The following is a 12,368-nucleotide window of genomic DNA, read 5'->3' as shown; positions in this document are numbered from 1 at the left end:
CTACAAGCGCTCACGATTCAGGAGCCTTTCTTACAGTTTCAGGAGGATAGAATGATTCTCAGGACAAACCCGAAGTTCATTCCGAAGGTGCCAACTGATTTTCATTTGAACGAACCATTGGTGTGGAAACGTTTCTTTCCTCATCCATCGACAGCGGCAGAACGAGTATTGCACTCGCTGGACGTTTAGAGATGTGTGAAATTTTACTTGAAAGAAACTCAGGCGTTTCGCAAGTCTTCTCAGTTATTCGTCGCCTTCAGCGCACCCAGGAAAGGTTTCCCACTGTCGAAGAGGGGAATTACCAAATGGATTTCCAGTGCAATTGTCTACTGTCATCAAGCTGCTGGAAAGCCGTTGAATGCATGAGTCCGTGCCCATTCCACGAGGGCGGTGGCTACATCCACTGCTCTGTTTCGAGGAGTGCCAATCCAGGATATCTGCAGAGCAGCAACCTGGGCATCTACGCACACCTTCACCAGGTACTACTGCTTGGAGGCAGCCGCAGAATCGGATGCGGCGGTGGGAGAGGCGGTACTGCAGAATATCATCCAGTAACGGTGAGCCTTTCTTGCATCCCTCCATACATGATTTCTCTTGTTTACAAAGTCACATTTTATAAAAGTATGTATATATGTATAAGAGATTATGCTTCATTTTCTAATGGAATTGCACGATTATGTAATGTATCAGGAAAATGTGCTTTGTTTTTTCACTGCTCGCTATTCTGATTCAGGCATGTGAATCTATGAAAGTTCCAATACTGGAGTAAGAAAACAAGTTACTTACCTGTAACTTTAGTTCTCCAGTATTGGAATCTTTCATAGATTCACATGCACCCACCCTCCTCCCCTGAGAGGCTCACCTCGGATTTAGCACAAGAAGTGTGTTATATGCACAAGTGCGCGAAAAATCTGTGGGGCAGAAGGTTCTCTCAGGAGTGTTCTAGAGGGTGAGGAGCTCTGATTGGTTCAGGGAAAGGTTTGGGCCTTTTTTACATAACAAAGGCTATGGGTTGCAAAAGAGAAATGGGCCTAGGCCTCTTTTCAGTTTGCTATACTACTAAGCACTGCTTTTTTATATACCGGAGACTCCCGTCTCGACGACGGGGAGTGATTCAGGCATGTGAATCTATGAAAGATTCCAATACTGGAGAACTAAAGTTACAGGTAAGTAACTTGTTTTCTTTGCATGCATAGAGGACTGACCGTTTTATCGTCCTCCTCAAAATGTAGAATACATTTGTCCAGGATTATGATATCTAATCTTGTCCCGGGGGTATGGGCAAAGATAAGTGGCCTCTGTTAAATCACAATTTGTGTTGCAAAGGATCTCGCCGAATCACCTAGTGCGGACTCCCCGGGGCAAAGGTTGGTGTGTGAGGGTTTTATTAACAAACCTTTGAGGTGCCAGTACATCACACACGTCAGACAGCAAATGCTCCTGGCCGTCTTCTTTTGGTTATCAACTGACAGAACTCTGCCATAATTGGGAATTAAGGGACGCATGGCAACACCTTAACCTTCAGAGCATGGAATATTCACATTATGCACAACAATGCAATACATGGACAAGGCTAGACTATTGGTTAGTATCAGGACCGACTATCCCATGGGTACAAGCAGTGGCACACTTACCCCGCACATTATCAGACCACTCCTCAGTGCTCCTCTCACTTCAAGTACCGGGTGAGGGAGGGTTTGAGAAGCAGTGGAGGTTCCTCTCTATGGCGCTGAGAGACACAGTTTTCAGAGAGGAACTGCACACAGCCATAGTGGAATAATTCGCCCATAACACAGGGACGGTCTCCACACAGAGTGTTTTATGGGAGGCCTTTAAAGCATGTATCAGGGGATATACATCTCCACACACATGGGGGTGCTGAGAGACCTGGGATGTAGCCTTGCTAGACTGACGGAAGAACTAGCTAAACTAGACAGAATAAATATGGCAGGGACATCCTGAGATAATGCACCATATATGCACCGCAGGGCACTCTTATTAGCAGAATATAAATGTAAATGTAAATGTAGTATACTTGTAAAGCGCACAGCTGCCCCAGCAACGGGGCGTCCCGGCGCTGTATAACTCTGGGGAACCCGTCCTGGCTTTCCCTGTGGGATGGTCCCTTGCTGGGAGTCCCCAAGGTGGAGCCAGGCATCCCCGGAATTGGTGGGGCCGTTGTGGAGATTAGGCAAGCTAATGCCCAGAGTTGCCGAGTGGAACCCCTGATTAGAGTAAGCACCGAAGCGAGAATTATCGAGTCCGCTGACCAAGGTCCACGACCCTGCCGCGTCGGGAATTGAACCCTGGTCCCAGGCTGACTTCTGCTCTCAGGCCTGCCGCCTCTAACCAGTGAGCCACACTACTCCACTACTCATACTGAAGAAGCAGAACGGGAGGCACACTACCTGGGGAAATATGCGAAAGCCGGTAGGTATGGAAAAGGGGAAAGGCCGGGTTCCATGCTTGCGCGACTACTTCGACCACATTATAACCAGAGTTACTTTACTAAACTCCAGGAGCAAGACGGAACGGTGTCAATGGGCACGACTGCCTTGGGCAGACATTATTGCAATACTATATAGACCGCCATCCCGCAGGAGCAACTGCCAGCTCAGACAAGATTCAGGAGTACTTAAGGGAGATAGCTATGGTTTGGCTTCACGACGCGCATAGACATTTTTTAAGTGAACCATTCTCAACCAACGAGATAGAACAGGCTATTGAGGCCATGGATGGCTCCAAGGTCCCGGGTCTCGACTGCTTTTCCGGGGCCTTTTACAAAGCTTATAAGAGCCTTTTGGCCCCCCACCTCCTAGAGGTATATGCAGAAGCGCTAGAAGAAGGAATACTTCCTCCCTCGTTTAGAGAAGCAGTCCTGCTCCTGTTACCAAAACCCTGCAAAGACACCGACAAGTGCGGCTCATATCGATCGCTTTCGTTACTTAACTTCGATTACAAAATTTTAGCAAAGATGTTGGCGACTAGATTGTCCTTGCTTATGGAACAGATCATCGCGCCAGCGCTAACCGGATTCATTAGACCTAGGTCTACAGCATTAAAAGTAAGAACCATTTTCTCTGTAGTTAATAGAATAAATCCGGCCATCCCTGCAGTAGCAGCATTTTTTAGACCCCCAAAAAGGCTTTTGATTCAGTGGAGTGTCCTTTCCTACACACAGTGCTGGCTAAGATGGGCATTCCGAAGGGCTACGCTGACTTGATTATGTTATTATATACTGCACCTTCCGCTCGTATCCGATTTAATGGTACAATCACAGGGCCCTTCTCCATAACTAGAGCACCAGCAGGGATGCTCTTTGTCGCCGTTGCTGTTCATAATAGCAATGAACCCCTTCATACGGTATTTCCAGAAGGACCACTTGCATAGAGGCCTCCAGTTCAAACATGGCCCAGTATTAGTGACTTTATAAGCGGGTGATGTGGTGCTATACGTCAGAACACCAGAGGTCAACCTCCAGCCGCTACTAGTGAAGCTAATGAGATTTGAAGCCCTATCCGGTCTCCACATTAATTGGGGCAAATCAGAGGTGTTCTCCCTGACGGATGTACGAGACTGCTCGTGCGGAGAATTCCCACTACATTGGTGTGAAGCTGAGACAAAATATTTAGGAATTCACTTGCACAGAGACAAATAACAAGTGCTGCGCCTTAATTATGGCCCAGCGATGGACCACCAACAAGCACAGGTGAAATGATGGGTCAAGCTACCGCTATCAATGGTTGGGCGGATAGCTTATATTAAAATGGTGGAGCTACCCCGTCTGCTTTACCTGTTTTCAAACAAACCCATTCCACTTATAAACGCCTTTTTTAAACAGCTCCGCATGCATTGGACAAAATTGGTAAGGGGGAAAGCAACCTAGAGTGAACTGGGACACGCTCACTCTTCCCTATGATAGGGGGGGCTTTGGGGTACCAGATCTGCAGCTGTACTACCTTGTGCCGCAGTGTGGCTATGCTCACCACTGGTACCACCCGGACGCAGGAATATCATACACTAAACGGGAAAGAGAACAAGCTCACCCAACCCCACTGAATCTGCTCTTACCTAAGGAGATCCCACCCGATCCACATGATATACAAACATTGTCCACTACCTGTTGGGCATGGCAAAAGCTCCTCAGGAAGACGGGGGGGGGGACACACCATATTTATCAGCTCTGCCAATTTTAGCTAACCCGTGGTTGCCTCCGACATTGGAAGCACTTACTAGGCGCACCCTGGTTCAACCTGGGTTAAACACTATAGGAGATCTGTTTCCAAGTGGTCATATATTCATTCGATCTGAGGATTCCCGTTTCTCATCAGCCACTTTTATGGATCAGTTTTTACTGGCCCGTATACAGAACACACTGAGAGATGTACTTTCATCTTACCCTATAGAACCTGTGGAGTTCGCACCGCTCACATTAATAATCACAGATAGTAGCGGAGAGCATGTTACGCCTCGACTGTACAAGGCATGTCTAGCACTGATGCGGGAACATGACACCAAAGTTAGAGATGCTTGGTCAGTAGATCTAGGGCAACCACTCACTGAAGGTGTGGAAGGGAAGTTGTGCACAAACTAAGCTTGCCTCGTGGAATCACAGACAGACACTTTAAGTTAAGATAAGTTAAGATACTAAGACGGGGTTATGTTACACCACACCACACCACACCACAACAGATGGTCCGGATAAATAGCACAAAATTCACGAGACGTCCTAAGTGCAACACGCTAGCGGCATCTTTTACACATATGACATGATGGACATGTAGTATACTAACTACCTACTGGAAGGACATATTTGGTACAATCCAACAGATGACGGGGTTGAAACTGGCCCCCCCCCCACTGCTGGCATTGATGGGATATGTGGACATGTTGCCTAAGAGTAATCGTAGATTTCTAGCAGAGGCAGTGCTTCCAGCGAAACGCGAAATAGTAACCTGCTAGGGCACCAGGCAGAAGCCCACAATTAAAAGTTGGATTAAAAGCATGACATACTGCAATACCACGAGCTAGCTATATGCGGAGCTGCAGCCACCCACATCACCCCGAAAGACATATGGCAGCCTCTAAGGTAATACCTCCATCAGCAGGCCTCAGAACAAGGTTCATAGATAGTGAGTGTCAGTTTCAGGAATTGTACGAGAGGGCAGAGCCTTAAGGTGGAACTGGGGATGGTCATCAGTTGTACAGTATTGCGGGGATAAATGTGAGGGGGATTAAGGAAACGTGTAAGAACTATGACAGCAAGGGATGATTGTTAATTGTGCCAAACAAATATTGATGGTGGATCTGACGAGATGATGTAACTGCATACCAATGTGTTTTTTTACTTCTTCTGCGTAATCTTAATAAAAACAATAAAGTCTTTTTTTTTTTTAAGTGCCGACCTCTCTACCCCAGGATTCAGACAACATTCTTAATAATTAATGAAGAACGCATTTCTCATTGGATCTTTTTTGCTCCTCAACCAGGATATGAAAGTGATTCCATTCACTAACCTTCTTGAATTTTAAATTAGGAACTTCTGTTTTTTTGGTTGCCTATATCAGCTATTTCTGATGCACGTTTTGCCTTATTTCAATTTGGTTTTATCTTCTACTCTTCAGCCGAATGTGTGATGCGACAGAGGGGCTATACACATTTCAGACCCAGGACGGTGAGCAGATCTACCAGCGCGTTCACAGCGCCACCTTGGCCATCGCTGAACAGCACAAACGTGTCCTGCTGGAGATGGAAAAGAATGCCCGGGTGAGTGTCAGATCTATTTATTTATTTATTTATTTATTTATTTATTTAAGAAGCTTATAAAGCGCGCAGCTACCCCCAAAGGGGGTGTCCCGGCGCTACAGAGTACATGTCAATCAAGAAACGGAACTACCGGTACGTGTCAATCATAACACAGAGCTACGAAGTACATACCCAAAGAGAGTTGTTTTAAGGGCTAGTAAACAGCCAGGTCTTGAGTTTGCGGCGGAATACTTGCTCTGACTCAATGAACCTAAGGTCCAGAGGGAGGCTGTTCCAGAACTTGGCAGCAGCCACTCCAAACGTTCTGCCCCCACTCTTGGCGCGACGAAATCTGGGTACCACCAAGAGACGTAGGCTGTTTGATCTCAATGATCTGACAGACACAGATAGTTTGAGTCTTTTACTCAAATAAGCCAGGCCAGATCCGTTAATAGCACGAAAGGCAAGGATCAGAACTTTAAACTGAATGCGACGGGAGATGGGGAGCCAGTGCAGTTCTTTCCGATAAGCTGCTACAGAGTTACGAACAGGGATATTTCCAATAAGTCTAGCCGCCGCATTCTGAACAACTTGTAACCTTTCAATAAGGTAGAGGGGGGCGCCGGCATAAAGACTGTTGGCATAGTCTAAATGTGCCGTGATCAGGGCATGGACAACAGTCTTGCGAGAGTCCAAAGGGAGATAGGGAAAGATCTTCCTGATCATGGCAATTTGCCGAAGCAGGCAGAAGTAACTTTATTGACCTGGGCTTTACAGGACATGGAGTTATCAAATAGGAAGCCCAGATTACGAGCTGACTGGACTGGATTTGGAGGGGGGTTCAGAACGGTAGGCCACCACAGGGTGGCGGGAGGGGCAGATTTTTGGCTAAAGAAAAGAACCTCCGTTTTGTCAGTATTCAAAACAAGATGGTTGGAAGCCATCCAAGAGCAAATGTTACCAAGGCAGTTGCGAAAGTTGGAAAAGTGGGAGTCAGAGTGGTCTCTAAAAGAGAAACCAAGCTGAGTATCATCAGCATAAGAGACCACCCTGACCCCCCATGACTCAACTACCCTGGCAAGCGGGCCTAAGTAAACATTAAACAAAAGAGGGCTCAAAGCCGAGCCCTGGGGAACTCCACACAGGAGAGGTTTGTCCTCCGATTCAAAGGATCGAAGAAGTACCTTCTGAGTCCTCCCTGTGAGGAACGATTTAATCCAGGTCAGTACAGTGCCTCCGATACCCAGCCGCTGCAGACGATCCAGTAGTATGTCATGGGACACCGTATCGAAAGCGGCGGACAGGTAGAGGAGGACCAACATGGCCTCCTCACCCCTGTCCACACACTCCCGAATCGTCTCCGATACCTCCAGCAGTGCGGTCTCTGTGCTGAAGCCGGTTCTAAATCCCGACTGGGAGTCATGCAGCAGCTGGTTAGTTTCTAAATAATAGGCCAATTGCCTCTGAACAACCTTTTCCAAGATCTTGGCATGTTTAGGAAGGAGGGATATCGGGCGGTAGTTACAGAATTGAGTGGGATCCGCATCTGGCTTTTTTAAGATGGGGAGCAGCATAGCCTGTTTCCACACTGAAGGGAACTGACCCTGGGTTAAAGAGGAATTCCATATGGAAAGAAGAGGACTAGTTAAAACCGTGGCAAGATTTCTCATCACTTTGGCGGGGACTGGATCCAATGGTGACCCTGATCTAACCTGACTGATTAGTTTCATGGCTGTATCAAGCGTAAGCTCTTCAAAAAAATTCAGCGAGCATTGCTGGGAGTCTGGCTCAACAGTCCAGGGGCGTGATAAAGCTGGTTCAAATGAGGAAGAAAGCTTGATAATGTTATCCTGAAAGAAATCAGAGAGCCCATTGCAAAGAGCCTGAGTGGGAGAGCTCTGGGTCTTCATGGCAGGGGGATTCACAAAATCCTTCACTATCTTGAAGAGTGTTTTGGTAGAATTCTCAGCCTTTTTAATTAGCTGTGAGAAGTAGCTTCTCATCGTGGACCGTTTTAGTTTTTGAAATTTATTCAAGGCAGATTTATATACTGTTTTGGCCTCGGGATCATAAGATTGCCGCCATTTACGTTCAAGCTGTTTGCATCGACTCTTTTCCTCTCGCAATGTGGGAGAGAACCAAGGAGCAGAGGGACGAGATCTAGCGGAAATAATAGGGGCTAGAGGGGAAATAGCATCCAGTGCGGAGATAAGAGCGGAATTATATCTAACAACTTCCTCATTAAGATCTACAGAAGGATTAAACTGATAAAAGAAACAAGGGTCAATGGTGTCACAGGTGACTTTAGACCATTTTCGTCTATTTTCTCTATTAAGAAAAGAAGGAAGGGGAAGGGAAGGGATAGTAATTTCAAAAGGAAGGAGAAAATGGTCAGACCAAGTAAGGGGCAGGGCAGAAAGAGAGGTAACACCTGGGTGATTCGTGAATATAAGATCCAGGGTATGCACAGCTATGTGTGTTGGACCCTTAACTAATTGGGATAGAGTTAATCCTTGCAAGGTTTCCATTAAGAGAGACGCTTGTGTACATGAAGGATTATCCACATGTAAGTTGAAATCCCCTAACACCGTAAAATAGGAGTGTTTTAGGGAGAGATCAGCTATAGTGTGCAATAAAATGTTAAGAGAGGAAGTAGCGGCCGTAGGGGGATTATATACCAGTATGCCGGCTAGAATAATAATGGCAGAGTCCATAATCGTGAAATACATAGCTTCAATAAGCCCTAGGTTAGTGAGTTTCTTAACGCTCAAGTTGAGATGTGATTTTAGAATAACAGCAAGGCCCCCTCCAGTTTTGTTGTTGTCACGATTGATACCCACCAATCGATAGCCAGGGGGGGTGGCCAAGTGTATATCAGATACCCATCTGTTCACCCTTGCCCATAGAGTACCATCCTAAATCTCCCTCCTGTAACGTGCATGCCAGTTCCCAGCATACCCACGAAGGTGCCATCCTTTCATATAGTTCTCTTAGAGTCTCATGGATGATAACCCTGCCCATATAGTACATACGGTTTGAGAAACATGCCTATTTTTTACGAGCATTGAATGCTGGAGGACACCCTAGTTAAATTGGTTCATTCCCCTTCTTCTCAGCAGGGACAGAGAGTAAAACACTCCCTTACATGCACACTCTTTAAAACAAGGAAAGGGAGAAGAACAGTCAGTCAGACTGGAAAAAGGACAAAAAAAATCAACTTTAACAAAAGAGTCTGTGATTAATCGGTCAGAGCAGGGAAGTGATATCAGGAACCTTTGTGAGGAGCATTTGTGTCTGACATTCCCAACCTGCAGGAGGATTCCTTCTCTATGGAGGCGACGTACTGACTGCACAGTTAGGAGTGAGTAACTAGGCTCATGAGTGTGTCTTTGTAACTTCTTCTGAAGAAACAACAGAATCAAATCATGCTTTTCTCCAATTTGTGCCTGGCTGAGCCCTGGGATCAGTAAGCGCGCTGGATACTTGCGGAAAGGAAAGTCTGTATGTATCGGTTTCACCTGCCACCTAGAAACTAAGAAGGAAGACAGTCCCACAGTTGATTGATTCACTGAACATACAATGAGAAAATCAGGACTGCAGTGTATTGTAATCAAATGTTGCATTGATCTTCTGAACAATCGGCTTATCACGTTCCTCCTGTTCAGGACCATTGAAATTAAATCAACCAGAGATATTGTGGCACAATTAGAAATGTAACACAAAATCCATCATCTGACCTGCCATTTAGTGTCCCTTCCGCCAAAACAAATGTTCTTTGATCTCAAGCAAATAAGAAGTTCCACAACCCTTCATAATTGTTTCAGATTAATAAGCAGAATAGCTCAAGTTTCACTTTTGTCTAATTGCCCTCTACAGCTTTGTCTTTTATCCTACATGACCGAAGGTATCTTCTAGCACCAAAATGTAGAAGAGTGTTCATGATCCCTTAAAAGGCTTATAAGATAGTAATCGGGGGTAAAGGGATTTATGAATTGGAAATATCAGAGGCAGGACAATAAGAATTAGCAAACTGACAATGTTTTAAGAGTGATTGACTTGCAGGGAATGAAAATGAGCTTATGAAAAGGGTGATGTGCTGTCGTGGCACCACAATTGTTAATGTCATCAACATTTTTTCCCCAGAAAACAAAGTATTAAAGCTCAATAAAACCTATGAGATGGCTTTGAGTAACCAGGGGTTAATTAAACCTAATCATATTAAAGTTACCTCCTAAGTCAGAGGATTGCTTAAATCTTTTAGGTAATTTTTTGCTTGCAGGCTCTCTGGATAAGCCTGGACATGGGCAAACAGTCCAGATTTGAGACCTTCACACTTGGAAGTAAGAAACTTACAGACTGATGGGATCCTTCTGAGTCCCTATGTAAATAACACATTTGGTCAATCGGTGATTGTACCGTGTTAACATTTCAAGTCAGGTGAATATTGCGAAGGGATCTTGAAGTTTCTCCTTGCAAACCCCTTTGGGTATTATCTGGAGTAATTTGAATGGGGAAAACATTTTGAAATGGGGGATAATGATGTTTTATTGGTCAGTCAGGCCAAAAGCATATGTTATACCCCATTCTGACATCCGGCGCTCGGAATCGTTTGATAAAACAATCTTGGGACAATACCAGAACATGTGGTATTTCCCAGTGAGGTTTTGCCATCAGCATTCTCCCAGATTGAACAACTCCATGTCTGTTGCTGCACAAGGGAGTGAAGTTTCTTCCATGCAAATCCTTCAAACTATTACTTAGAGTAAATTGCTCTGGGAAACATGTTGGAAATGGGGTTTTTCTGGTCAGTAGGAGCAAAAACATATGTTGTAGCCCCGGAACTTGTAAAAACAGTCCATTTTGCATTGTATTTTGCTCACCATATTACATTTGCTTTTACAGCCTTGCCACGTTAGTTCATTCAGCTCATTGTCTGTATTGGCACTGCTACATGCATGCCAGGCAGCAGAAATATAATCAAGAGTGTGAGAATAATCCACTTCCCGGGATCTTCCATGGAGGGGAATTCCATGGTTCTGAGAAACATTGACTCCGCCCCTCCCATAAACAACCTGCAGGTCCTTCTGCCCTTACAATGTCAGCCCGTATGCCAGTGTTCACAAGACGTGGTGGAATTCCAGTTTAGAACATTGTGTATGTTACTCCTAATTTCACAAGTTAAGCCCACTGTTTGGTATAGATGGATGATTCATGGACCAGAGCTACATGCTGTAAGTGCACCAACTATGAAGGACGGCCTGGCCTGCATAACTAAAATATCTCCGAATGTGAGTGCGTACCATAATTTTAAATTGGTTACTTGCTAGTGATTTTACCAGATACAGCTTTCATCCCCACCATTCTAAAATAAAAGTGATCTCCTTAATCTTGTTGGTTTAAATTTAGACATTAGAAGTGATTTGTTCCATCTTAATCATAACAGTAGGCTGATGACCGCGTATGCCACATAGTACTGTCAATTTAAATATCCAGCTAGGACACATCTTCAAGTTGATATAAGTGGTAGTCCCACTCTTATTGCCTCGCCTTGTACTGAGTTTTATACAATAACAAATGGTATAAAGGAATAAATACAAGATCATTTCTGAGTAGAGCACATTTAATTACCCTCTCCACAATAATTATTCTTGATGAATGTATCAAAACATAATTATAACCCACATGGACGATAGCACCTAATCAATTAATTAGACACGGAAATGACATATATCACAACATTCTATACATAAACGAAAAAACATAAATACATAACACAATAACCCTAACAAATTATTCTCGCTAGTGACCTCCTTACAGTTCTGGAAGGACCACTGAGAGGTAGTCAGGTGGCGTTGTACTGAGATCCTAAAATACGTCCCTCTCTACCAGACTAATGCTTCAACTGCATCAAGATTGACCATATAAACGATAAACCAAATTTCCACCATATAGGTAAAGGTCGGCAAATCTTTAGCAGGTAAGGCTTTTCTTGTAACCAAAGATTGAATACCCCTAACCCCATGTTCACGGCTCAATCTAGCGAGGCATCAAACCAGAACTCCAACTGACTGCCTCTCTGTGTTAAAGAGTTGGAAGTCCGTTTACTTCACTGTTGAATTGCACGCTATTGTATCTTTAGGATTTAATTATCTCTAGTTGCCATATGCCCAGCGTTGCCTAACGGTTTTACACCAGAAGAAATTCTAGGCTGACCTTTAGACTGCTTAGAACATTGATGCTATATGCCCACAACACATCTTTGATGGACATCTCAGACAACCCTGCTGATTGGCCAGAACAGGCGTCTCTGTACATTTTACTGATGACGTATCAGCCATCGTGAGGCACCTCTTTTGATCATCTTCTTCTACAAAATGCTCCGGTTTATGGTGTTGAAGATGTGGAAAAACCCACAAATGAACAATACATAGGTCCATCTGTACCGTGTATTGCAAACCAGACCAACAGTGCAAGGGCTTTGTGCGTTGTGGAGATCCCAAGATAATGCCACAGCTCTTGACCCATTCCTCTAAGCTGTGCATCAGGATTTTAAAGAAAGCTTTCATGCTTCAGTCTTTCCAAAGATGTATACCATATAGGTTCACCCATTCCAATGCATGCTA

At 44.7% G+C, this 12,368-nt stretch overlaps 1 protein-coding gene across 1 annotated transcript in view; it reads left to right on the top strand.

Moving 5' to 3' along the window:
- DOK4 (docking protein 4) overlaps positions 1 to 12,368 on the top strand; it is a 184,752-nt gene that overhangs the window by 147,245 nt on the left and 25,139 nt on the right. Inside the window, exon 6 of the mRNA XM_078669221.1 lies at positions 5,625 to 5,766. Within this exon, the coding sequence (XP_078525347.1) occupies positions 5,625 to 5,766 (142 nt within the window). The remainder of the gene's footprint in view (positions 1 to 5,624; positions 5,767 to 12,368) is intronic.

Source organism: Lissotriton helveticus, chromosome 12 (genome assembly GCF_964261635.1).
Source record: "Lissotriton helveticus chromosome 12, aLisHel1.1, whole genome shotgun sequence".
Taxonomy (NCBI): domain Eukaryota; kingdom Metazoa; phylum Chordata; class Amphibia; order Caudata; family Salamandridae; genus Lissotriton; species Lissotriton helveticus.
This window is presented reverse-complemented; position numbering and strand designations above follow the sequence as displayed.